Source organism: Antechinus flavipes, chromosome 3 (genome assembly GCF_016432865.1).
Source record: "Antechinus flavipes isolate AdamAnt ecotype Samford, QLD, Australia chromosome 3, AdamAnt_v2, whole genome shotgun sequence".
Taxonomy (NCBI): domain Eukaryota; kingdom Metazoa; phylum Chordata; class Mammalia; order Dasyuromorphia; family Dasyuridae; genus Antechinus; species Antechinus flavipes.
In genome coordinates, this window is record NC_067400.1 from 4,135,638 (window position 1) to 4,162,547 (window position 26,910).

At 41.0% G+C, this 26,910-nt stretch overlaps 1 protein-coding gene across 3 annotated transcripts in view; it reads left to right on the top strand.

Moving 5' to 3' along the window:
* FGF12 (fibroblast growth factor 12) overlaps positions 1-26,910 on the top strand; it is a 524,631-nt gene that overhangs the window by 235,903 nt on the left and 261,818 nt on the right. The window contains exon 1 of one of the 3 annotated variants that reach the window (XM_051991634.1): positions 9,599-9,852. The exons of the other annotated variants lie outside the window; for them this stretch is intronic. Within the exon in view, the coding sequence (XP_051847594.1) occupies positions 9,708-9,852 (145 nt within the window). The 5' untranslated portion in view covers positions 9,599-9,707. Of the gene's footprint in view, positions 1-9,598; positions 9,853-26,910 lie in introns of those variants that run through there. 3 annotated transcript variants of the gene reach the window in all.

A 26,910-nucleotide genomic window follows, 5' to 3' on the forward strand; every position in this document is an offset into this window, starting at 1 on the left:
AAGAGAACAATATCAGTCATAGATTGAGGATTGGAAACAAACAAAAAAAGGGGGGGGCAAAGAAGTAGTAGGTGAGAAAAATATAGGTACTGAGTATAATAACCCTAAACCAACCTAGCGTTTTTCCTGTGAACTTGAAGTGCAGCTTCAAGGCTGAATAGCCTTATGAACCAAAATGGTAATTCCATGAACAGAAATGGAATTTCTGTTTCCATTCTGGAATCCCAGAAGAGTGGGAGAAAGGGCAGTTTGGGGAACATGTAGAGATAGAGGATGATACCTAGAAGGAGTAATAATGACAGATTTAAGTCAAAGGTGTGTATGCATATTTGTGTGTGTGTGTATGTGTGTGTATACATGTAATTAAGTATGTTTGTAAGGAGTAGAAAAGAATCCAGTAAAGAGTGAAGAGAGATTGAAGAATAGTGAAAGAGAAGGGAAAACTGAGTCTGACACACTCCTGGAGAAGATGTAAAAGAGATCAAGGGACAGAGATATTATCTTTGGGTAATGATCAGATCGACATTATGACCCTTATTTTATGTGTCTGAGGTAGAAGAAAAATGGAGTTTGGGAGGTTGAAGACTTGAAAGACCATGCAATTAGGGAGGCCAATAACAATACCATAAGACCGCACTTATGCAGAGATCTCTAGGAGAAGAGAAGAGGATTCCATGTTCTGGTCCTGAGAAATGATAGAAAATGACTCGGAGGCCTGCAGATGATTTTGACATGGATGAGGGTGATAAGTCTGGATGAAATGAAATCTAGACCAGAAAGGTTGCTGAGTAATTGTACCAAGGGGAAGTCTGGAAGTGGAAATGAGTATTTAATGGACAAAGTGAAGGAAGAGCCAGAAAGAGTTAGATTTCTGTTAGCACAAGGAAATGGGAGGGTGTAAATTGGAGAACTCTATAATAAAGAGTAAAGTTTCCAAAGGGCAGAATAGAATAAGAGGGGAAAATTAACCCTAGAAGAGGTAAGACTGAGGCATATGGGGATGAGAATATAATGAGAGAAAAAAAAGAAGAGAAAAAAGAGGATTTTGACCTCATGAAATATAGAAACTCTAGTATGGAAATAAGGTGAAGGGTAGTTAACTAATAACTGGACTGTCATTGGATGGGAATGAAGATGCAGGCATCAATCAATTAATCAAAAATATTTATTAAGCACTACTATGTACCAAGCATTGTGCTATTTGTTGAACAATCAGATCAGTATCACTGCATCAAAGAGGATGTGGAGGGGAATAGCATGTAAGAAACCTAGAAAGGTAAGCAGATGTTACATTAGGAAGTGCTCTGAGTATGAAAGCATTTTGTATTTGATCTTGAAAGTCATAGGGAGCCATTAAAGTTTATTGAGTAGAGGAGTAAAATGGTCAGACCTACCCTTTCAGGATAATCCATTAAAAATGGATTAAAGTAAGAAAATACAGGAGATGAGCAAATCCATCAGCAAATTATTCCAATAGTACAGGTGATGAGAAAATATACCAGGGTGGGAAGTGTCAGAAAAAAAATGAAGGGACATATTGGGGAGATGTTCTAGAGGTGTGATTGACAGACCTTGACAACAGCTTGGATGTAAGAATAGGGATGGTGAATGATAGTTGAGGAGTCCAGAATGACTTCTGGGTTGTGAGCCCGAAGGAGTGGGAGGATGATGGTTACCTTCAAATGTAATATAGAAGGTAGAAAGGGGGAGGGTTTGGGGGGGGAGACAACAAATTTTGTTTTAGATATGTCTAGTTGAAAATGTCTTCTAGACTTGAAATTTGAGATGTCTGCAAGGTAATTGGAGAGGCAAGATTGGAAGTCAGCATAGAAGTAAGCACTATAGCTTAGATTTGAGATTTATTAGCATAGAGCTGGTAATCAAATCCATGGGAGTTCCTGGGATCACCAAGTGAAGTAGTTTAGAGGGAGAAGAGAAGACAGCCCAGGAAAGAAAGCTAAGGGACATATGTGATTGGAGGGCATGATTTAGATGAGGACTCAGAAAAGAAAAAAAGGAGAAGGAGAGGTCAGCTAGTCCTTCCTATCTAACCTGGATTGGGAGAAGAAGAGAAGGTGCCCTAGAAACTTAAAGAGAAAAAAGTATCAAGGAGGAGAGGTGATGAACACTGTTAAAGCTTGCAGAAGGTTCCTAGGGAAAAAAAAGCCTGAGAAAAGACCATTGAATTGGGCAATTAAGCAATCTTTGGTAACTTTGGAGAGAGCAATTTTGGTGAAATAATATCAGAAGTCAAATTGTAAGAGGTTAAGGAAAAAGTAAGAGGAGAGGAAGTTGTGACTTTTAAAGTAGATGGCCTTTTGAAGTCTAGCCTCAAAGGGAAGAGGAGATATAAAATGAGAGTAGGTATGGAAAAATCAAGGTAGAGCTTTTACAAGATGGAAGAGACATAGATATTTTCAGATCCAGTAGATGGAAAGATTTAAAACTAAGTGAGAATGGAGATGACAGAGGGAGCAATCTGTGGAGTAGAGGTAGAATAGAATGGGATTTCTTAGAGGGTTAGCCTTGAGAAAGATGAAGACCACTGCATCATGTCTGACAAGGGTGAAGGAGGAGAGAGGGGCAGAAATCATCTGAGTGATAGGAGATGAAGAAGAGAGAAGAAGAGGTGGCTCAATTTTTTTCTATAAAATATGAAGCAATGTGTGTCCTTGGGACACATTGTGTGATAATTGTTGAACAATCAGATCAGTATCACTGCATCAAAGAGGATGTGGAGGGGAATAACATGTAAGAAGCCTAGAAAGGTAAGCAGATGTTACAGTAGGAAGGGCTTTGAGTATGAAAGCATTTTGTATTTGACCTTGAAAGTCATAGGGAGCCATTGAAGTTTATTGAGTAGAGGAGTGAAATGGTCAGACCTACCCTTTCAGGCCTTTTGTAGAGCTTGGGAAGAAAGGTAGTCATGGGAGATTGAGGGTTAAAAAAGTTTAGAAATACTGCTATGAAGAGTGAAGTAGTGAGTTGAAGAGAAATATAATAGGGCTGCCTAGCAGCAGGGAAGGCCAACTTGTGGTTGTGTAGTATAGGAAGTTAGAACGGTTATGTGATTTTCTCCATCTTCATTCATCAGCAGTAGCACATGTGTTGGAGTGGAGGCGGCAAATGGTAGGAGTGACCAAAGGCTGAAGTTTGGCTGAGTGTAATCTGTTATAAGCAGGAGACTAAGGTTTGAAGAGAGTAGACGATGGAGAATTGAATTGCTTCAGCAAGGGATTAAGATGGAAAGAGTGGCTAATATAGGGGAGATGGTTTGAGGAAAAACTAAGTGTCAAAAGATTGAAAGTCATGGTACAGATGAATTGTAGGATTTTGAACGAGAAGGCAGAAAGATGGAGGGAAGTTAAGAGGTTATGGTTGGATAAGGGGGTTATGATACTGAGTTGCTATTGTTCATCACCAAGATCAGCATTCTTTTTGTAGACTATAGCTATAAAAATGACAAGTGTGAACACATCTGACCAAGCTGTTCTTTACATGTGATAAATTATGTGTGCATATGTGTGTGAATACAATTTTTGTCATTCTCATTTAAAAATAAAAACAAAAATACCTGAGGTTCAAGAGAGAGAAATTGATTTGTTCAACACCACCTGATTAGGAGGGGACAGAGGTAGAAAATTAATCCAGGATGTCTGATTAGAACATGATTGCTCTTTTCTCTCCATGGAGGCCAACCTTGACCTCTGGATGGGAATTTCCTTGGTATCAGTTGGGATTTCCCGATGGACATGTAAGATGGACAGTTTTGCCAGCCTTTCTCTCTTCATGATTTGTTTGCATTTGCTTAGGAGGGTACAGAGCAGTACCTCCCTCTCCGTAGCCCATTCCAAGACCCTAAGATTTTTATGAGCACCACCCCTTGCACTTCCATGAAGATAAGCCTTCCAAGATTTGGAAAAATGACTATTGCTTGCCTAATCATCTGTATCCCTGTCACTTAATCATAAGATCATAGATTTCCAGTTGAAGGGGAACTTAGAGACCATCAAGGCAGCTCCTTTATTTTGTAGTTGAGGAAACAGGCCCAGAGAGTTTATGTGATTTGCTTTTTATTATACATCTAGTGGGGATTTGATATGAGCCTAGAATTCCAGACTTGTGTTCTGAAAGTTGTTTTTTGAACCAATCCATTTTTGGAATTGATTACATACTAACATAAAGTGTTCTGTGTTTTTTCATAGTCATATGTCTCATTCTCTTGATAGAATCCAAGAACCCTAAGTACTAAAGTCTGTGCCATATCTTGTTCTCACCTTGGTGATTGCCATTGATACTCACAGGAGTATTTGTTGAATCATTCTGAGACTTTAAAAAAAATATTTCCTGTTTCTGTGTCTTACTTTTCTCATTTGTTCAAAAGGTGGATTAATAGAGTGTGCAGCTTCAAAGTCTCAAGCTCCAAGATCTATGATTTCTTGGCCAAGGAGTCTTTTGTAATCAGAAAAAAAGCATTAAAGACATTTATTCATTTAGTCCTTGAACTGATTCCAACTAATTCATACCTGGTGGGGGGGGTTTGAATAATGCTGGTGAGAATCAGCTCATTTAAGCCTCCTTGCTCTGTGCGACTGTGACTGAGCCAAGCCAGCTCATCTCTACCAGGACATCTTCCAGCTAAGCTGGGGGTAGCTGTTCCTTTTATCTTTATCATCAACTGGGGGAGGATTCTTGATGAGTCTTCATCAGGACTAGCTTGGGCTCTTCAAGTCATTGGAAATGCTAAAACAGGTACCCCTGCCGGCTTTTGCCACCTGAAGCTTTCTAGAGATGCTGACAGAACGTTAAGAGTCTGCCAAAGCCCAGAACAATTACACGTTAAGTCTTCTCCCCCACTGGATGAAGAATGGTAATTGGCAAAGCTCTACATACATCCCTTCTTAAAGTTGTTGAAGGTTTTCTTTTGGTACAAAAGTCTCATGCTATTTAATTCACTGATTCCTTGCTGCTAATGTACCCTGCATCTCTTGGCCCTTTCCATTCTCAAGGTGCACCTTTGGCAGCCAGGGTTGCTACTTCCAAATGACTTTGTGTTCATTCCCTGATTCTTATCCTTTGATCCCATGACAAGATGGATGGCAACTGTTCCGTATCATTAAGCTCCATCTCATTGATGTACATTGTGTTCAGCTCTCATCCTGTACCTCAGGTAATATCCATTCTCTATTTACCATCTTTTGAACCATATACTTCCCATATACTCTAATATTGTTAAGGTCTCATATTTGTTCTCTCTCTCTCTCTCTCACACACACACACACACACACACACACACACACACACCCACCCACACACACACACACCCCTTTTCATCCCTCTTCTGTTTTGAATAGCCTCTTCTGTATGCATTTCACATTTAAATCAGCTAGTGTCAAAGCCATATGTAAGTTTGATTCGAAGGACCATGACTTAGAATACATCCCAACATATCTATGTTCTATTGTGTCATTATGTATTTTGTTATCTCTTTCCCAATTACATTTTAATCTGGTTCAGGCCACATTCAAGAGTGTTGGTGAGTATTAGATGGCTAGTGGTCTGCATATCTGACTCTTCTAGACTAATGCATTAAGAGAGTTTAAGTGACTTGACCAGGGATACATACTAGGTATGTCTCAGGATTCAAACTTATGATTTATTTTCTAATTCTGAGGAAAATTTGCTCCATTTGTTAAGTCTACAACTGCCTTACCAAACACATACACAAAATTATAAAATGGTTGTACAACAAACAATAGGTTCCATTATATGTATATAGTTTAAAATGTGTATGCTATACTTAAAAATGAATAAAGTCTCTTATCCATTGATATTCCTGTCAAGACTATTTTCTGTTTGTTTTTTTTGAAATTATTTTGAGGCTACTGTTACTTTTTTGTTCCCTGAAATGTCTTTCTTTCTCCCTCCCAATCTTGACCTATTGAAATGCTACTCCATTTAAAAGACCCAATTTAAATGCCACTTCTTCCTAGCTGTTCTATTTAGATTACAAAATTTTCTGTGTTTCTCAAATAATGCTTTGAACTTCTCCCTTCAGATTCTTATTCTGTCCTTCTGATTTTTATTCATTGTATAGTTATACACAAGTCATATTCTCTCTCGTTAGATAATAAACTTCCCGAGGGAGAAGCAGTGCTGTAATTATCTTTGAATGCCTGAGGCACAGCATTCTGTACACCTCAGGCATTTGATAAACAATAATTTTACTTCAGAACTCCCTTTTTCCTGAAGCTTTTTTTTTTTTTATGCAACCCATTTTAGGAGACACTTCTTCCTTTGTTAAATAAATGCTGCTGATTGAATATGTGATTTTGAGCCTCTCTTCCATTCAGGCTGGTTTCCCTGCCTGAGTCGTAGGATTGTGATCTTGATTACATATAAGCCATTATGATCTTGTCCAGATTTCATTGAGTAAGATCATTAGCCTACTTGCTGTTCGGTAATGATACCTCTGTGGTTATAATTGGATTCTATGTCAACTTGTATTCCCCAGCCATCCCATCTTTCCATGTCATAGACAGTGCTGTTATGTTCTTCACATTCTCTGTCATCATTTTATAGTTAAATAAGTCTTCTTCATGATGGGGCTGAATAACATGAACTGATCAAAACTGGCAAAGTCTTAGCTGGCTGGTTGCTGTCCCAAAAAGGAAATGCTGAGGACAGTTTTAAGGTTCTCTTAAGATTCTAGGTGGTCCCAGGAGTAAACTGAACTAGAGCCCCTTCAAATAAAAAAAGTTCCCAGTTTTGATCCAGATTGATTTTTATTTCTGTATCTGTGTTTCATGACATAAATTAGCATTCATTTTTATTGATTAGTTTTATGCCTCATTTAATCCCCTTAAATCCTTTTGTCTGAACAAAAAGAAAACATGCTGATCATACAAGTGATTCTAGTCGTCTTTATTTCGCTGATTCCCATTGGTATAGTATATGGATAATTGCTCTGGAGGCACAGATCACAACCCAGCTAGCCTTCTTTATCCTTTTTGTATCTTTTGTTCTTCTCCTTCCACAAATTAATGTAGGATGTAGCTGACAGACAAGAGACCTTGTTCTTCAAAGCCCATGTTCTTATTCCTCACCCTCATGAGACATTTACATTTTAATGGGAAAAGACAGTACAGAAAAGGGAGCTGAAAAGTGTCTGGGGCATGAAGAAAGTGATAGAATTTGGAAAGCCAGAAACAGAGTCTGGAGGAGATTGAAGAATGGTCAGTTTAGACATTTACTCAAAATGGAGATGCCAGGAGGAGCTCACCAAAGTGGGAAGTAGATAAAAAAAAGAGTAGAGTCAGGATGCAAATTGAGAACATTCCAAGCACTAGGGCAAGGCTGAGATGGGCAGGCAGCTAAAAGCATGATGGCTAAGTGAAAGGAGTCATGCTCAAATGGACTCAGACAAATAATAGCACCAATCTTGTTATTCTATCCATTGATTCAACTATGACCTGCCAATGATGACCCATCTTGAGAAATTCTTGTACGTATCATCCTCCTATATAGGAGGTAATTGATAAAGACTTGTTCCATTAGCTAATGCATAAGTTTACCTAGTTATTTGAAGGCAGAGACATCAGAACTATATTGACTGGAATGAGCCGTTGAATGGTTGGGGGTCATTTCCACCAATCTCTCTCCCCATCCCCACCTCTGTCACATCATGTGTCACTTAGAGGATGTCGGACTGAATGAGTTAGGATCCAGTGTCTTTCTAGGCTTAGATAGTCTATCATTTCAGGAAATTGAGGCAGAATTAGTTTTATATCAAGTAGGTGGTTTTGACAAAAATGACCTACTTACTGTTCATAGTTCAAACTGTGACCTTCATTGAGAACCATGAAGTGCTTGCTCTCAAGGGTTGCTGTGAGCATCAGACAATATCTTGTAGGTCCCGAATCTTGCAAACTTAAAAGTGCTATGGAGATGTTATTTGCTTCCATTATTGGTATTATTAAATAACACAATAATCATTGTATTAGTATTCGTGGTAAAGTCCATGCTATAAGGCTACCAGACCGGTTGTTTTTTTCTAGTTCATCACCTAAAATAGCCTCAACTTCCAGGTAGCTCAGCTTCCTGCAAACACACTCTTTCTGTACACAGACTTGCAATAACTAATAGGATGAACCGAGAGATACTTCTAGAGCCACTAATCCAGCCCCACAAGAACCAGGAGTTTACTAAAGAGCACTTCACTCTTCATGACACTGGGGAATAGGTTTTAAGGGCATGATACTGAACTTTAGAACAGATTCCTGTTTACTTTTGTTTCGGAGGATCACTCGGAATTCCCAGGAGATTCCCAAATATCAGGAAAAACTGAAATGCAGAAGCGATTGGCCCTTGGTGGGATAGGAGGAAGGGAGAACCAGAATTCTGGGTTCTCTGGTGGCAGCTTTGTTTCATACTATTTAATTCTGTTAAACTTCCTTTCCAGCACATGTCCTAAAACTCCTTATCCAGGCTCCGAATTTGGGGCACTGCAGAAATTTCCAGGGCAGTTTTGTTTCAGAGAACTGAATCAAATGAGATTATCCTGTGTGAGGTGGTCAGGGACGATTCCGCCCTGGAATTTAAAGAAGTGGGCAGAGAGAGGAGGGAAGGGCACGTACAGGGAGCTAACGTTCAGTAGTGCAAGGTGGCAGCACCCCGACATTTTAAGATTCAATCCAAGGAAACGAGAGATTCCGTTTATGGCCGGCTTCCTGACCAGTCTGAAAGGCTGCTTGGATCTATCAGAACTGGCTCTTAGGACCTCCTTTGGTAGCACTCCCTATCTGGGTGGCTGCCTGCTAAGCCATTTGATCTCTCCAGGTCTTAAATTCTCTCCTTTTAAAATAAATAGGAAATAAAATTCTCTCTAAACTTGTCTGAATCTCACCTCTTTCTACCCCTCAAAGCTGCCTAGCTGTAAGTACCCAGAAGCCCCACAACATATTAGCCGACCTTCATTGGAGGAATATTGCATAAATTGCATGGAACTGTTCGGTCTGGGAGCAGAAAGGAAGATTTTCCATGACTCTACTGGAAGAAGGGATGCTACAAATACAAAATGAATGTTCTAGGTGCCGAGGAGGTCCCGACATCCCCAAAGAGCCCCTTTCTTCCAGGCTGCTTGCCTTGGAGGCGAGAAGAGAACACGTGTCAGACAAGGACACCCCCGACTTGGGCAGGTCCCGATTCCGGGCAGTTTGGCCCCATTGAATGAGCTGAGCCCCCACCCGCGGGCCAGCTAGAAATGCGTTCGTCCAACCCCTGGAAGACGGAGAGCAGCCGGCCCTTTATGCCTCATGTTTGCAGGGGCTCCACCTTTAGGGTCCCTCGCAGACGGCGTGCCCGTGCTGCCCCGAGAGCCATGGCTCCCTGAGCTTGTCCATTCGGAGAGCTCGTCTCCGGCCAGTCCCCCAGCCTGTGTCAAAGCCGCTTCTCCGTCTGAAACGTGTCCGGAGAGCTAAGCGGGGAGGGCGCCCGCAGGGGCAGGAAGACGTCAGCAGGTGGCGCTGTGTGGCCGTCCCCGCCTCTGACTGGCCGGGAGCTGAAGGAGGACCGAGTCTGCGGGAGGCTGAATTTCTCTGGGGATTCTCCAGCTCTCTTATGTAACGGGCTTGTCGGAACTCCCCTTTTTGCTCCTGGGTATGGCCCGTGTGCTCTGCTCCCCTGCAGGCCGGTGCACTCCTGTCTAAATGCTAAAGAGCACACAAGCCCATTTTGGCAGGAGGGCTATTAGAGCCCTCCGCCCAAGAGAAGAGAATGAAAAAGTCAAGGTCAAGTGGACACACAGACGTCTGGACCTGAAGCCAGGCAGCCGGGGAGGCAAGGGAGTGTCAGGTAGGGAGGGCTCCAGGCCAGAGGAGGCGGAAGGCAGTGTGCGGGGCGATTTTCCACTCCCGAGATCACTCCTCAAGGTCAGACTAGAGCCAGGCAGAGGAGAAAAGCGATTTAAGGCATTGTTGCATTCGTGGAGCCCGGAAGCCAAAGGGACCTCAGCCATCATCTGGTCTGCCCCTTGCTCTGCCCTCCCATGAAGCTCACAGAGAGAAGGTGGGGAAGGGGGGGGAGATGATGGGCGATACTTACTGGCAAAGCTAGCCCCATCAGCCATGCCCTCTGCTCCCAGGCAGGTGGTTAATGCATCCTGTCAGAGATAGTCTTTCTCTCCTCTCTTTCTCTTCTTGTCTGCCTCATTCTCTCTCTCTCCCTCCCCCTCTCCCTCTCTCCTCTCTCTGTTTCTCTTTTTGCTGTCTTTGTGTCTCTGTCTTTCTGTCTATGCCCTCATGCCCTCCCTGTTTTTCTTCCACTGTTCTGTCTCCTCCGTCTTTCTTCCTCTCTTCTCTTTCTGTCTCCCTATCCTCCCTCCGTCTTTCTTCCTTTCTTCTCTTTCCTTTTTTTTGTTTCTCTGTGTCTCTGTCTCTCTGTGTGTGTCTCTTTTTTCTCTCTTTATGTCCCTCATACTCTTCCTCTCTCTGTCTTTCTCCTCTCTTCTCTCTCTGTCTCAATTTTTTTCTATCTCTCTCTTTCCCCTCTCCCTCTCCCTCCCTGTCTTTCTCTCTCTCTGTCTCTCTCTCTCTCTCTGTCTCTCTCTTTATCTCTCTCTCTCGTGTCTCCCTGCCCCTCTCCAGTATACCCTTCCTTTCTCTTATTTTTCTTCCTCTTTTCTCTCTCTGTTTCTCTTCTTTCTGTCTCTCTCTCCTATTTCTCTCTCTTCCTCTCTCTCTCAAATCTCTCTCCCTTTCTCTTGCTCTATTTCTCTTTATCTCTCTCCTTAATTTTCTTTTCCCTGTCTCTGTGGGTCTCTCACTTTTTCATTTTATTTTGGTTTTTATCTAGTCATTCTCCTTTTTCCCTCAATATGGAGTGCATCAATATTCAGCAATTCTTCATGATTCATTGAAATCTGTTCTGGCCTTTGCCGGAGTCTCTAGTACTTTAAAAGGCACTGCAGTGACATCAGGACTCATTGGGAAGATGCAGTTCTGCCTCCTGGTATTGCTCCAAAGCCTCCCACCCAGACTTGAGTTAAAGGAGGCTACATACAGTTCAGGCTCATTCTGTCTCCCTGGAAGCCTTCTGTTGGTGTCTCTGTACAATTTGGGCTGCAGGGCTATTCTCTGCCCCTGTCCCTGCCTGAGATCTAACCAGCTGCAGGGCCATGGACACAACGTGGGGGAAATCTTGGGTGAAAAGAGTGGACTTTCTATCTGGTTTATTGGGTGAAAAATGAAGCTCTAGTGTAGGAGACAAAGTGCATTTCCTTGGGGCTTTACCTGAGCTAGGAATTAGCTACCAGTTTTCTATGTATATCAGCAGGTCAAATCAAGATGAACTGACAAATTAAAGGGCTAGATTGAAGTCATCTGGAGACCTCTGTCTTCAGGCAAGATTGGACCTTTTCTACTCGGGAAGCCTGAGGATATTTGACTTCTTCTTTTTGAAAGTCACTTAAGGGTGGGAAAGAAGGATCCAGGACTGCTTTTAGAAGTAACAAACGTTTTATTTTAGTTTAACACTGTCTGTTTCAGAGCTTTAGAATGGGTTCAAATAGAGTTTTCTTTTAAACCGTACTTAATTGTATAAGCAGAGAATTGGGGATGTAAAGGAGGAAGCATAAGTTCTTTATCTCAGCTATTTTGACCATCTTTTTCTCCCCATGATTATCACACTGTGAGGAGACAAAGCATGAAACTGGTTTGGGCTAAGATTTAAATGAGAAAAATCCCTCTATGCCTTTTGGGTTTTCTGACTACCTGGGCTTTGAAGTCCATCCCATCATGACTCCACCGTTCCATCATATCCCCTAGTAGCCTCTGGAGATTAAGGACATGCATGTGTCTTAGCATCCCAAAGTCGGTTTTCTTGAAAATGGAAGCATCTCATTGTGAATCCTCAGATGTGTCCAGGTTTTAAAAGAGCCATTTGACAGAGCTCTGAGGATACAGGCTACCCCATTTTTCTTTATAATAATATTTAGTTTTAAATTGCTTAGATTTAAACTCAAGGGTAAGCATTGCTTCATTCTTAGTACTGGCATCCCTAGTATTGAGCAAAGTGTCCCCCCCACAGTAGGTACAGAATAAATGATTATCACAAGATGGACGGCTTTAATTAATGGTTTCCATTAGGTAGAGAATCTTTAGAACTTTCAAAAAATGGTTCGCAAGGAGGAAAAAGACCTTCAAATCTTCATTCTATCACTACATATTCTCACCTCCCTAGAGACATAGGAACATTTGGAAAGGACCAGGGCAAAGCAATAGTGGTTCCTTTTAGGACCATTGCAAGTACAGCATCCACTCCTTTTATAAGCAGACTGATGTCAAAGGGAGCCTTGAAATTTCTCATGAACAACTTGGAAAGGTAGAGGAGCTTCCTGCCCCCAAACCAGTCTACCTTTGATATGATTAGGGCAGCTTCTTAGAAAATAGAGAAATCCACTGCTTCCTCTGTCCTCCGGATCAGCTTCTCTTTCATTGTCTGTATGTTAACTGGCTCTTCAGTGCAACTGTCTTTCAGGGAATCCCCAACAAGAGCACCCACTGCCTTGCTTCTATTCCCAGTGACTGTAGAAACTGGCCCAGGTTATAGGCAGCTGGCAGTGAGCAGCGCTGGCTACCTTTTCTCCCTTGGACCGCATGCTAGCTCTGTGTACAGGTACCCCACGTATTATGTTGATGTTATAAAGTGGGAAACGGAGTGACAGAGAGCTTCAGAGGCTGGTCCCATGTCACACGGCTCGGAAATGTCGGAGGGCAGATGTGGAGGTGAGTGTAGCCCGCGACATCTACAGCTGCTCCCATGATGCCCCTCTGCGTTTGGTCGTTGCCCTTGCTGAAACTTAACTGAAAGCACCGAGGGATAGAGAGCCCCACAATTAGAGGTAAGGTGTCGTTCTTATTTAAGAATCTTCTGTAAAAATGGGAAGATGGATCCAAGAAAACAAACGCACAGCCACATGGAATCCAAGTGTCCCGGAGAAACCTGAGTTTTGTGTCTTATTTCCCTCCAGACTTTGCTCAAGTACCAGCTTTGACATGAATCCTTCCTGATGCTTCCAGCGGTGGTTGCCCTCCTGCCCCCAAATATGAACCAACTTTACTTTGTATAGACACATTGCTGTAACACAAACACACTCACACTCACACACACACACACACAAATACTCACACTCACATACACATTCACACTCACACACTCACACACACACACTCACACACATACATACTCACACACACTCACATACACACACATATTCACACACATGTACACTCACATACACACACTCACACACACATACTCACACACATACACTCACTCACACACTCACACACACACACTCACACACTCGCACACACTCACACACACACTCGCACACACTCATACTCATATATACACATACACACTCACACATACTAACACACACACATACTCACACATACACACTCACACTCACACACACATTCACACTTACACTCCCATGCACATGCACACATGTATTCCTTGGAGGTTTGGGGTATTTCATTTTTGCTTTTCTATCTTCAGCACCTCACACAGTATGGACATGCAATAGATGTATCCTAAATACCCAGTTTATTGCTTGATTGATAATGGCAATTGGGACTCCCCATATTCCAATTCCTCCCCTTCTGCCTTTGTGATGGCTCGTCCTCGGGCCTTACCCATCTGTTTCTCTGCTTTCTTCAGGTCAGCTTAGGCAGCATTTTCTGGAAGAAGCCCTTTGTGGTTCCTCCAGACACTGGGGCCTTCTCTGGTGTTTGCTCCAATCCTAATCCGTGTAAATCTTGTCTTTAACTACTTAGTTACAGGTATGGAATGGGGCAGGGAACTACTTGAGGGCAGGGCTATTTTTTCCTTTTCTTTTTGTGAGGAAGGGGTCATCCAGGAAGTCAAGCCACCATTTACCACTTCCTGCAGTATCCTAGGCATTAGAGGTGCTCACGGCAAATAAAGCTGCTTGGTGATTGGCCAAGCTGCCTGACCAACTGCCCTGAGGAGGACAGGATGATTTATGTGAAAATGGTACAAAGTAAAGCTTTTTATTCTGGAGGCCACAGAAATGAAGAGCTCCGTAAGAAGGAAAGAATTGGACTGAGAGAGTGACCCGTGGGTAAGACCATGAAACTTCATTGGTTGTTTTGATCTCCACTGGAGGAAGTTACTATGATCTGGAATTCTGAAGGTAGGAAGCCATTACAGGACCTGAATCCCATCCAGAAGATTGTGATTAATCGATCAGCCTGTCACAGAACAAGAAGCCCGTTTATTGGTTTCTCCCTTTTTCCTTCCCTCCTTTTCCTCTCCCTACCTCCTCCCCTCTTCCCTACCCCCCAAGGAAGAATAGAGAGAAATCAGAAGAATTCACATGAGTAAAGTCCTTGCAGAAGAGGGCAATTTAATTATAAGAAAGAAGACACACTACTGAACAAATTCTCTGTCGACCCTCATCGTCCCCACCCCATCCCACATGCACACATTTTTCTGAAGATCCTGAGAATATTCTTCTGGGGCCAAGAAGAAAACTGCTGCCCAGGGCTGACAACATCATTTCACTGATTCACCATTTATGTCCTGAAGGTCTTCTGTGCACCCTGCACTGTATGTATGTATGCATGTATGTATGTATGCATGTGTATATATGTGTGCATATTTACACATGCATGTGGAAAAGGGACACTGAATAAAGGAGAATCAGAGACTTAGTTTCTTATCTCAAGGAGTTTTGGATTTCTTTGCAGAGATCACACACACACACACACACACACACACACACACATATGAGAATTGTGGTGGCCGGACTTTATGTGTGACCTAGGAGTGTGATGTTCAGTGTTCAGTTTGCCTTCACTCAGGGGAGCAAGTATCAGGGAGCAGACTTTGGTGAGATGTGACTCTTGGAGACTCCAACTCAGGCCCAAGCTTTAGGAACCGGTGATATACTGACAAACCAGATGGAGCTAATTCTCGGAAACTGGAAGAAGTTTGGAAACCTGAGCTGGGCAAAGTTGTCAGTAGGCAATGTTGGATGCCCTCCCTGTCTCTAACCTTTTAGGCCCTCCAGGTGCCTGCAGCTCCCACCCTCTCGTTAGGCTGTCTATGAGAGGGGTTCATCTCTCAGAGTAAAACAGCAGGGTCGGGGATTACTGTGAAGTTCCTCAGTACCATGGAATTTCAGAGGCCACAGAGCCCCATGGGAACTAGTGTCTCACCCACAGCCTCCCCAAGAAGTACTAACGCAGCTTTGGTTTGTTGTGGAGAGCTCCAACGAAACTCCGTTCCTTTCAGAGACAGGCCCTTCCACTTTGGCCTAGTCTTGATTAGTGGGACAAGTTCACAGCAGGGATCTTAGACTTTATTTATTTGTTTGTTTGTTTGCTTTTGCATCATGGGCCCCCGTAGCCATTTGATAGAGTCATGGATCCCTTCTCAGAACAACTTCACAAACTAAAATATGTGAGCTTACAGAGGAAAGCAATTCTAGTGCGACACACTTATCAAAATGTATTTTTAAAAATTCATAGATTCCAGGTTAAGAGTGCCAGAACTAGAGATTTTTAAGGATATAAATTTTAACAAGAAACCTTTATCTTTAACCCCAAAACATGAGTTCCTTTTTGTAGAATTAGCAATATCAGGTGACTTTTACAAGTAGAGGAAGCCTGTGGAGATGTCTGTGAATGTCATGCATGCATGCATGTGTGTATGTATGTAGACAGAGCCAGAGCTAGAGATAACCATATATATGGATAGTTCCTGACTGAACATACATCAAGATCCATTCATAGCTTGTGTTTTGGGGAGGTCCTGCGACTTCTGAATTCTCTCCTGGAGGGGACCTTCTTCATGCTGGGTTGAACTGGCTCTCAGCCACCAGGCCACGGTTCAGATCTGGCACGATACCCAAACCCCATGTCCTCTCTTGGACGCCCGTGGATTTGTCAGAATCTGTCCTACAACTTTGGGGGAGGAAATTAAGGGACAAATCTAATGGTGATTGGGTGTATTTATCTACCGGTGCATTTCCTACACATATTTGGAGAAGGGCATCATCTTGGTGAAAACATGCTCTCCTGTATCCCCAACTCTGCTACTTCTTTTCTAATGGACTTGAAGATATTCTTGGGCCAGCTAATGACTGGATGTGTGAGGTAGGGAATGAAATCTTGTCTCTTCCTTCCTCCATCCACAAAACACTGAGATTCAGGTAAGGAGAGAGACCGCTTTTAAAATGGCTGCCTTGGCTGGGTTGTGCTTACAGCTGTGTTTCTTAAGAAGTGTGTAATGCATTTAAAATCATCATTTCATTGTGTAATGGCATTTTCTGTAAGGCAGATAGAGATCAGTGAGGATGCTGTGGTAATGATCTTCTTCTGGACGATGAAGAAAATGAAGAAGAAAGAGCTTTCACTTGGCTGATAAGAACAGAAGTCAGATTTGGAAAAACTGAGAAATAAGTAAAGTGAAAGGAGAGAAACTTCTGAGGCAAAGGAAATGCATAATTTCTCAACATTTTCCTGTGGAAGTAGAAAGAAAAAAGACAGACAGAGAGAGAGAGAGAGAGAGAGAGAGAGAGAGAGAAAGGCATACACAGAGACATAGACAGAGACATTACACAGAGGAACAAAAAGACAATAAACCAGAGCCAGAATCAAGCCGGTGGCAGTGGAGACAGACAAAGAATGCCAGCCTCTGAATCCAGAAGATTTGTAAAATCTGTATAACACCTCCTTTGACCCACATTGACTGTGATTCTGGGCAAACTCTTGAATGTCTTAGTGCACTCTAAAAGAGGAAGTTTAAGGGGAGAGAAAATGGAGAGCTTATAGAATATTATGTCCACTTTGTTATTATTAAAGTGGGGAAAACGCCTTTACTTTTTTCTAGTGAGCAAAGGTCTCTTTTGATAGGCAAGGACTGTCCTCAGGTGAACTCTCATGTTTTCCATAATGTTCCCCTCAGAGTGGAAGAGAGACAGAGACTGAGACACAGAGAGAGAGACAGAGACAAAGAGACACACAAAGAGACAAAAAGAGGATGATAATGGGAAAAGAAATTGTCTCATGAAAGTAACTTTTTAAAGATGAGAGAAATGGGCATATTTCAGCTTTCAATGTCACCCCATTTTAGTTCAAATATTTCAAAAAGATGAAGTGTCTTAGGGCTTCTGTGAGAATAATTCTTTTGAAATAAGTGTGGCCCACAGAACTCATAGGCTATACTTGGCACGAGAGTGGAAGAATCCAGTGTAAAAGAAGAGATTAAAGATTAGAGAGAGGAGAGATGATTGCAGCAGTAAGCCAAATGAATTGTTGATAAGAGTGCATGAAGTAGGATTGGTCTTGGTGAAGAGAGAGGCTACTTCTTTATAATATTCTGAGGTTTGAGAAGAGAGAAAGAAGGATGGTTGATGTCCAGGCTTCTGAAATATAAAGGGAGAAAGGGAAGTTTATTGTTAAAAGTCTCAGTTTCCCACTAAAGTATAATACTCTGTCCTGTGCTGAAACAGAAAATGAAAAGGGGCAATATAGGAGACTTGAGGAAAAAATAGAAGATTTAGAATATCTACCAAATATCATAAAATAGAGAATCAATTAGGAATAAATAAAAACATTGCTTTGTCAAGGTGAGAGTGCAGTTGAGATTAGATAATCAAAAGTGACTTTCTCTTTACTGCCTTCCCCAACCCTCAGGGAGTCAGACCTCACAGGGCAGATGGTTAATGGCTGGAATAACCATTATCTAAGGGCACACTCCCTTCTATTTTTACCTTCCTCTGGTCCCTAGACCCCCTTATACCCAATTTGGAGTTGCCAATGGGGAAAAGTAAAAGGACTGCTCATAACTTTCCTCAAACACATCCTCAGTTTTTCTAGGTTTTACCATTTTCCCTGTTTATATGCCCTCTCAGCCTGTCAACTGTCATGTGATTTCTGTTCCACCCTCATAATCTTTGCCCTTGCCTAGCTATTTTATCCTTAGTCCTTCTCAGGTATTTTTATATGCCCTGTTGCTAATTTTTAAATATATTTTTTATCCCTTAATTAAGGGGATATTTGGTTTTTTTGTTTGTTTTTACTTTTAACTTCATCATTTAGTCCATTAGAAAGTACTTAATAATAATCATTTTTATTTATTCATTTATCAGAAGCAGGTAAGTGGTAGAAGAGATAAGGAGGTGATAAAAGAAGATAATATGGAAGGAGTAGGCTAGAATCAGGGTTTGGTTATATGTCAACAGAGTGAAATATCCCAAATTAGAGATCAATGGAATGTGGAATACAAAATAGGGCAAAAGGAAAGTAAAATCAAAGCAGGGATAATGACTTGAGAAAGTGGAGATGGGTGAAGGGATTAGAAGTCATGATATCAATGAAGAATAGAAAAAAAAATGAAATGAGAAAGAGATGGAATAATAAATCATATCTTGATAAGGGTATTTCACCATCTATGAAAGTATAAAGGAAAGTGCTTGTAAGATCAAAGGTTTGACTGTTCTTCTGTGGATGGTGAATGGAGAATTAGGTCATGGAACTTGAAACTGAGCAACTGGATGGATTGCTCAGTTTGTGAGGGAATAGCAAGAGATGCTCAAGTCTCCTAGGGGAAATTAGGGTTTGGGATAGAGAAGACAATGATCCAGGTACTGAATTCCTTTAGATCAAAGAGGAAGGACATAAAAAACTTGGAGGTAATGAGCCCACTGAGCTAACTGGGGTGAGCTATCTCTGTAACACCTGCCCTGGGACTACTTTCTCAGTCCTCTCAAGTTCATGCATTCCTCATCTTGTCAATGGCAATTAAGGTGATATGGCCCCATGTCACTCATTCTCAAACCTCGTCTAAAAGGCTTTTAACACTAACTTGCCAGAGGCTCAGACGTTTGATTTCAAACTAGCTTGTTGGTTTTATTAAAGTCCCATGGGACATGAACAAATCATCTCAACTAATCCACATGTGCCTCCTATCAAACCTAGTTGACATGTTTTTAATTATTTAATTTAATAAATATGTTCTCACAAGGCTAAATCATTTAAGGATTGATTGGCTCATCAGAGATCTTTTGGCTAGACACGAAACACCTGGGGATAGCAGTTTGTTAATTTATGTGGAGATGGGGTAACTGATTGATTGGTCTAATCAACTTCCACTCTTTCATGAATTTGATAGAAAGAGTGGTTGCTGAATGGTGATGGCAGAAGGGAGCCCTGGAAATGTCAGTAAAGGACAGTTCTTATGTTCCTTGACCATAGCCTGTGTGTTTACAGGAGGAAGTAGAATACAACATATGATCAGTGCTAGGTATCGTGGGTGATGATTCAATCTCCAGTAGTGAGGAAACTGGAAGGAGCAGGAGAAGAAGATATCTAAAATAAAGGAATATTGTGATAGGAAATGAGGGAGAGGGTCAGAGAATACACAGTGGAAGCAGGCAAGAAGAGCAGAATTGGGATATGGGAGGAGAGAAGAAAGGTAAATAAGACTGAGAAAACGGATAGAAGGCAGTTTGGGTTTAGTCAGCTAGGAACTGTCACAACAATGAAAAAGGCAATATCAAATTTTGCATGACATAGGGGATGACTTGGTACCTTCCGAAACAAAAGTTTCCAGTAGGAAACACTGTTAAGTAGAGTGGGATCAGGAAAGTACTTTTGAATGATATGGCATTGAAGCTGAGTGGAGCAGGGCCCAGGTTTGGTAACGGGAAGATTGAAAACATGAATAGGCTTCCTGTCGGTGATGGTACCGAGTTCCTCTACAATTCTTGGGCTGAAGTTTCAATTAGAGGCTTCATCACTAGTTGCTGAATATTTTGTAGCATGGATCATTGGTTCAGTATGGGATGGATTGGGAGGCCTCAGAGTCTTTAAATCTTGGTAACCTTGAGTATGGAATCTGGCCCTAAGCTTTCAACTGCCCAAGAAACTAGATTAATGACTAAGATTTACAAAGCAGCCTCCACTCCTGTGAAATTACTCTTTATGAATAGAGAGGGTTCTGTGAGAAAAAAAAAGTTTCTGGCCTTTTCTGTACCATGATGCATCTTGATGCTTCCTGAGTTAGGATGAGTCTCAGAGCAATAGAACCAAAGATCAGAAATTGATTATGGCAGGATCAAAATTGAGAGGAAGAGCTAACGCATTGTTTTACAACAGAGCAGGATCCCAAAGGATTTTGACAGCCTAGGGCCTTGGGTTGAATTTAAGACTGATTTCAATAGAGATGCATATAAAGTTCCATATATGAGCACTAAAATGTCAATTTTTCTAATAAAAGATATGGAAAGTATGGATAGAAAGCATGTGTCCTAAGAAAAAAAGAATCTGGGTATTCTGCTGTAATTAAATTTCACAATGTATCAAGTGTTTGACATGGCACAACATCAATAGTCACTTATATTACATTAGGAGACTTGTAGTAGCTTCCAGGACTTGGGAGGTGAGAATCTTGCTGTAGTCTACCTTCATCAAGAGGCACTGATCTGGGGCACCCCATTTCATTCTCGGTCTTCCTATTTAAGGACACTGATAAATTGAGGAGTGTTCAGAGAAAGACAACCAGGTGAAGGAACTTGAGTCCATGTCATTTGAGGATGAAGGAACTACTTTGTTCAGAAGGGAAGACTGAAGTGAGAGGGGATGAGGGAGAGTGAGTGATGGATTGCTTTAAGTATCTGAAAGGATATGAGGAAAGAATTAGACTTGCTCCATTTGGTGCCATGGGGCAAGAGAAACTGCAAAGAGATAAATGTCAGCAGAGGAAGAGGGAAGACAAAATGACAACTTTTTAACAATGAGCTTTACCTCTAAATGGAAGAGATCCCCTAAAAGGACAATGGGTTTTTTCTTTGGAGACCTTTGGGCAGAGGCTGAAGAAATCTTTTTCAGGTTTGTGACTGTGGGGACTCTGTGGGTGTATGGGATTGCAGAAATGACCATTGAGATTTCCCCAAATCTCAAATTCAGTGATTCCATGAATTTTTTTTGTATTCTGAGATTCTCTTTATCTTCCTGATGACTCTTCCACATCACATACTCTTAAAAAATCTCACATGAGTTAATATGTTTTAATTCTTCTGAGGTTTCTCTCTGGCCCATTTTAAAATCTTAAAAATAGAGCAGCTAGTTCCCAAGAAGGGAGAAAGATATTGTGGAAACTACTTCAGAGCCAAGAAATCTCCAGGTATTTGGGGAATAAATCCTTATTCTTACCCCTCCAATATTCTTTTTGTTTCTCATTAATAGTAGTGACAAGAATGGACAAAGATGATTTATTTAGGGAATTTTCAGGTGTGAAGTGAAATGTGATTGCTGAGAATTACAAAGTAAGGTGTCTTCTTTTAGAAATCACAGGCAAAGTTTGTCTGAAGGTCAGGCCTAGAATTGTTGGGCTTTCGGGTCCACAGGAGGGTTTTTAAATAGGATTCTTGCTTTTAACCAGGAGAAGTCTTACATTAATTTGGGTAATTGGGTACCTATTTGATGTTTAATGGTTTGGGATAAAAATTCCACTCTTGAAGCCCGCTCATTTTTCTTGTAATATTTACTGTGATATATTGCTCCTGAGTTTCCAAAGTTGGGTGTTTGAAGTCTAATTACTTCCTCAAGGTGCTTTCTCTACTTACAGATGCCTCATCCACGGACTTCTGGAAGAAAGCACCCTTAATATGTGAAAAATGGCTGGAGGCCATGGCACAGGTGACCAATCGGTAGCACTTTGAGTCATGATTCTGTAGACAAATGGTTGAATTTTGTTCCAGTGTCCCAACATTGTTCAGACATCATTTTATGTAGAAAAAACTTCTGATTACTAGAACTTTAGATATTGCTAACTAGTCTTTGCTATCCATGGATCAAGATTTTTATGCCTTTCCTTTGGATGACAACATTAACATCTAATGTTTCTCAACTCCAGTACCTCTTCTCTAGTCATGTTTCATGCTGATGCCCAAGGAATCTGCCCAATTACTAAGCAATTACCAGAAGAGAGCCTTGGGTTAGTATTCAGAAAGGCCTGGGTTCAAATGCCACCTCAATCATTTATGAGCTTTGTTACTTTAGGTGACACTTGTGATCTCTCTCTCCTCTCTGTTTAGACAGGACACATCTCTTACACTTACTCTTCTCTCATTCTCTCTTGATGATTCAATAAACATTCTAGCTCTAAGCTACTTCTAAGTCAAGATTGACAATCCCTGATGTCTCTAGAGAAGACATTCTACTTATAATTATTTCTATTTTCTTTTCAGTTGAAATTGTTTTTAATCATTATTAGGGATTTGCATACATAGAGATCATATTAGATGACTTTGACTAAGCTAGGTATTTCCCCTGATAAAAGATTTGCTTCCTGGTCTAATTAAATCTCTCAAACTTTCCCATTCTATTTTTTCCCCTTTCTCAAAATTCAGCCTTTAATTATTGGTATTCTGTTTTAGGATTGATGCTGGGACTGACAAGACACCCATAGCATCCTGCAGTTTGAAAATGTGAGAAGGGTTCATAGGAGATTTCAAAAAGAAAAATCAAAAAGTTTTAAACATTAAGCCTATAAGGGAAGCTCAAAACTTTATTATTTTGACCACAGAAAAGGAGACAAAGGTGCTGTTCCCTGAGGCCTTCAGACAAGTGCTGTCCAGAGTGTGAAGACCTCTCGGTTGTTTTTTCTTTTCTCTCTCAAAGGGCAGAAGAAACTGGTTCTCTCCTTCAGAAAGAATTCAAGTTAAAGCTCAGGAAGGACTGAATTTCTACAGCCTCAGAAATGGTATGGTGGAGAGTTTATATCACTTGCCTCTATGATCATGTAGAAATGACAGATCCTTCCCAATTTCATACACCTGACAAGAATATGATGCTTCGGCATCCAAGCAGCTTGCTACTCTTTTGAGGTTCTAATCTATGTCTGAGAATATATGAAGTGTTGTCCTGGAGTCAGATGGAAAGACAACAATGAACTAACCTCTGATCTTAAGCCCCTTAGTGTCTATCTTGAAAAACATGAAAGAAAAAAAAATACCTAGAATAAATAATAAGGTAATCAGAGAAGATCAGCTACAGTTAGGTGCACATGGAATCTAGACGATTTAAAAGCAAATCCAGCCTGAGACACATGGCACTGAGCAAGTCACTTAACCCCTATTTTCCTGTTTTTCATATGTAAAATGGAAACTTAGTAGTGAAGGAATAGCCAACCACTCCAATATCTTTGCCAAGAAAACCCCATACTTCCCGTATAGACTTCATGTTCAAAACTTTCTGATTTTTCTTTTCGGAATCTCTCCTTTGAACTCTTCTCAAATTGTTAAACTGCTGGATGTATCTATGGGGGTCTGTCAGTCCCGGCATCAATCCCAAAACAGAATACCGATAATTAAAGGCTGAATTTTGAGAAAGGGGAAAAAATAGAATGGGAAAGTTTGAGAGATTTAATTAGACCAGGAAGCAAATCTTTTATCAGAGGAAATACCTACCTTAGAAAAGCCCATGCTGTCAGAGAGTTGGAGAAATTTATAGCTGGATAATAAATTAGGAGAAAAGGAGGCACTAGGAACTTGGCAGCAAAAAAAAAGATCTATGTAAGAAGGCATTTGAACTGTCTTTCATGGATACAGTGATTCTAAGAGACAAAGGTACTTCCCAGTGTGAGACACTGAAAATATTTTCTGTTAGAGAATGGGTCAATTTGATTTGATTGTGAAATATGTAAATGTGAGTGATAAGTCATTAGCCTGGAGACGTAGGCTGAACCAGTTGCAAGTTACTTTAAATGAGAAACTTATTTACATTTGATCCCAGAAGGCTTAGGGGACCACTACAATTCATTGATCAGGGATATGGTCAAGCCGATACTTTAGGAATTACTATTTGCAGCTATGAGCAAGATGGGGTAAGGGCAAAGATTTGAGGTAGGGGCACAAATAGAAAGCACTATGATGGTGTAGACTAAAAGAAATACAGGAGCAAGGATGATGATCCTCCTAATGAAAACAAGAGATACATCTCAAAACTGGATCAAATGAGGGCAAATAATTACATCTGGGCTGGGGGACTGAAAGAGAGGGAAGAGCTGAAGATGACTTAAGATAGAAAGATTGGTGATATTCTAGACAGAAAGTAGGATGTTAGGAGAAGGAAAGAGCTAGGGGGAAAGAAAACTGTTGTCGGGGCTGCTGTGGGATAGGCAGTATACCACATGGTGGCAGCATTGCATCATGCAATAGGGGCTCCTAGCTGGAAGTATCGTAACGCTCCATTTTTAGGGTAAGGGGATGGAGACCCAGAAATGTTGGAATTATGTGCCCAAGGTCACACAGGGAGTAAATGGCCAAACCAAAATCTGAACTGAATTCCTTGAGCCCACATCCAATCCACTGTCCATGGTGCTGCTCTAGAGCCACCTTAGCTGGAATGACACTTTACAGAATTGGTATTCACTCTCTCTTCCCCTGAATGCTTCTGGAGATGAGTAATCAATAGCCACGGATGTATTTATTCATTTATGTTTCTCATTCAGGATCTTTTAGATTTACATTACAGGCTGTCTAGTCTCTCCATGGAAGCATACAGTCGTCACAAATCCATAACCCTGCAGGGAGCCAGAGGGGCCTAGAGTGGGAGCGCAAACAGTCATTAGCACACCTGGGTACTCCCAGAAAATATCATCTGTTACCAATGCTATTTTTGACTATTGTGGGAGCATTTGGATCCTTTTCAATTTAGATAATCATGTATAACATTAAAATATTCATATCAGAAATTATACACATATGTATTATTTATGTGTATATATTTATCTTTCTGCGTGCATCTGCTTGTCTCCATATGGCTGGTATTTCCTTGATTTGTGATTCATCTTCTCATAGAAATGCTCAATTTCTTAGGCAAGAGATATGTCATTGTATTTGATTCTTGTAGCTTAGGATCCTAGATTTAGCAGGGGAAGGCACTTTACTTAGAGGCCTTCTAGTCTAACTTCTTATTTTATGGTTGGAAAAATTGAGGAATGAGGAAACTTGTCCAAAGTCTCATGGTTAGTAAATGATAAAGGGGAGGTTTGAATTTGGGACTTGTTACTAGAAATTCATCTCTCTTTTCCAATTGTACCATGCTGACTCTCTGAGAACTTATGTCCACCGTCCAAGTGGAGTCCTGAAAGAGATGAATATACCAGGCATCCTATTGGCTTGACATCTGCCCAATAAAGCAAGGTCACTTCTGGAACCAACTCCAACGAGTTGTTTTCCAAAAAAATAATTTCTAGGTTAATAAAGAGCTTCCAGGGAGATTTTTATCCCTATGTTCTTCCCTGTAGAAGTCATGATGAATTAACTCAGTCTGCCCAATCCCCAGATCTTGTAGGTTGTGGTGGCCAAACTTTGTCACCATCTCCAGATTCAGTCCTACTATTGCTGTCTTTTACTGTGGAATAAATGTTCTGTTCCATTGATTATTTCACTATTTCCTCAGCTAAAGAGAAAATGGTAATCGGGGCGTATCTCCCTAATTTCATGGCATTCCAAAGCTTTTCTCATTCCCTCATGGACAGATTTACTTCCTTTCTTTAAAGTTTTCTTTCCCTTCGTTACACAATGCATCTTCTCAACATATTTTGTCTCTAATATCTTTTTTTTAATCAATCAAATGATATTCTCCAGGGTCCTGATGGATATTTTGGAAAAGATGCTACTTTAACATCTCTATATCTTGAACTAGGAGCCTACAAGTGCAGACAGTCATTTAAAGTCTTTGCTAATTTTTGCTTCTCTGGGTGACCTGTTCTGATTAAAGTGAAGGAAGTTCTCAGGTGCAAGAATATTTTGGGAAAGTTTCATAAACCTGTTAGTCATGTAATGAAAGCACCTGCGTCTCAAAGCACAGGGGAGAAGGTTTAAGGATAGTAAGAAAAACTTTTGCCATTGCGTTGGGGAAAAATGGTTTTGAAAGTGATGCTGCCCAAGAAAACTGTCAGATTCTAGAACCCCCAAAGTGAAAGGGATGGTAGAGCTCTGCTGGTCTATACTTGGATTATGTGAAGTGCTCTATACCCTAACTTCTTAAACGGTTGTGTGAAATCCCATATGATTAAGAAGCTCTGATCTATAGTGCACTTCAGTAGAGAGTTCTCCAGGCTTAGTTCATACTTCTAGAGGAAATCTTTCTTATTAAGCCTTAATGCCAATGCCTTTCCTCTCTTGATTATATTCAGTTTCTCCTGTCTAGAGCTTGTTTGAATATAATCATTGGGAGCTCCTTAAGGATAGGGTATGTTTTTGCCTTTCTTTTATTGATCCTTCTTTGATTCCATGGAGAAAGCCTGTGTAGCACAGTCACCAGAACCTTGAGTTTGGATAGGCTGCTCCTAATTAACTGTCTAACCTTGTGCACATTGTTGAACTTCACTAGGTCTCAGTTTCCTTCTCTGTAAATTAAGATATTGGTCTAGCTGATCTGAAAGAATCTTTCCTCTACAAGGTTCAGGTTCCTGTCCTCTGAGTGCAATGATTTTTGTTTTCAGCAACTTCCCTCCATCATGTCAAGTTCTGCCTTCTACTGAAATAAGTCAAACTTTTTTCCCCATGGGATAGCTCTTCAAATGTCTAAAATTTACTAACTTTCCCCATTAATTCTTCTCTTCCTAATGATAAATGATGTTGGTTCCTTCCACTGTTTCTCATAGAACCTATCCTTTAGGGTTCTCATCGTACTCTTGGTTACTCACCTTTGGCCACACTATAGCTTGGTGGCTACCTCTAAGAAGCAATGCCCATACCTGAACACTACATTTCATGGGGGATTCAACCAGAGCAAACCACAGCATGAGTAGCATCTTTGGTGCTTTAGACAAGCATTTTTTTTTAATGTAGAAGATTTGGTAACT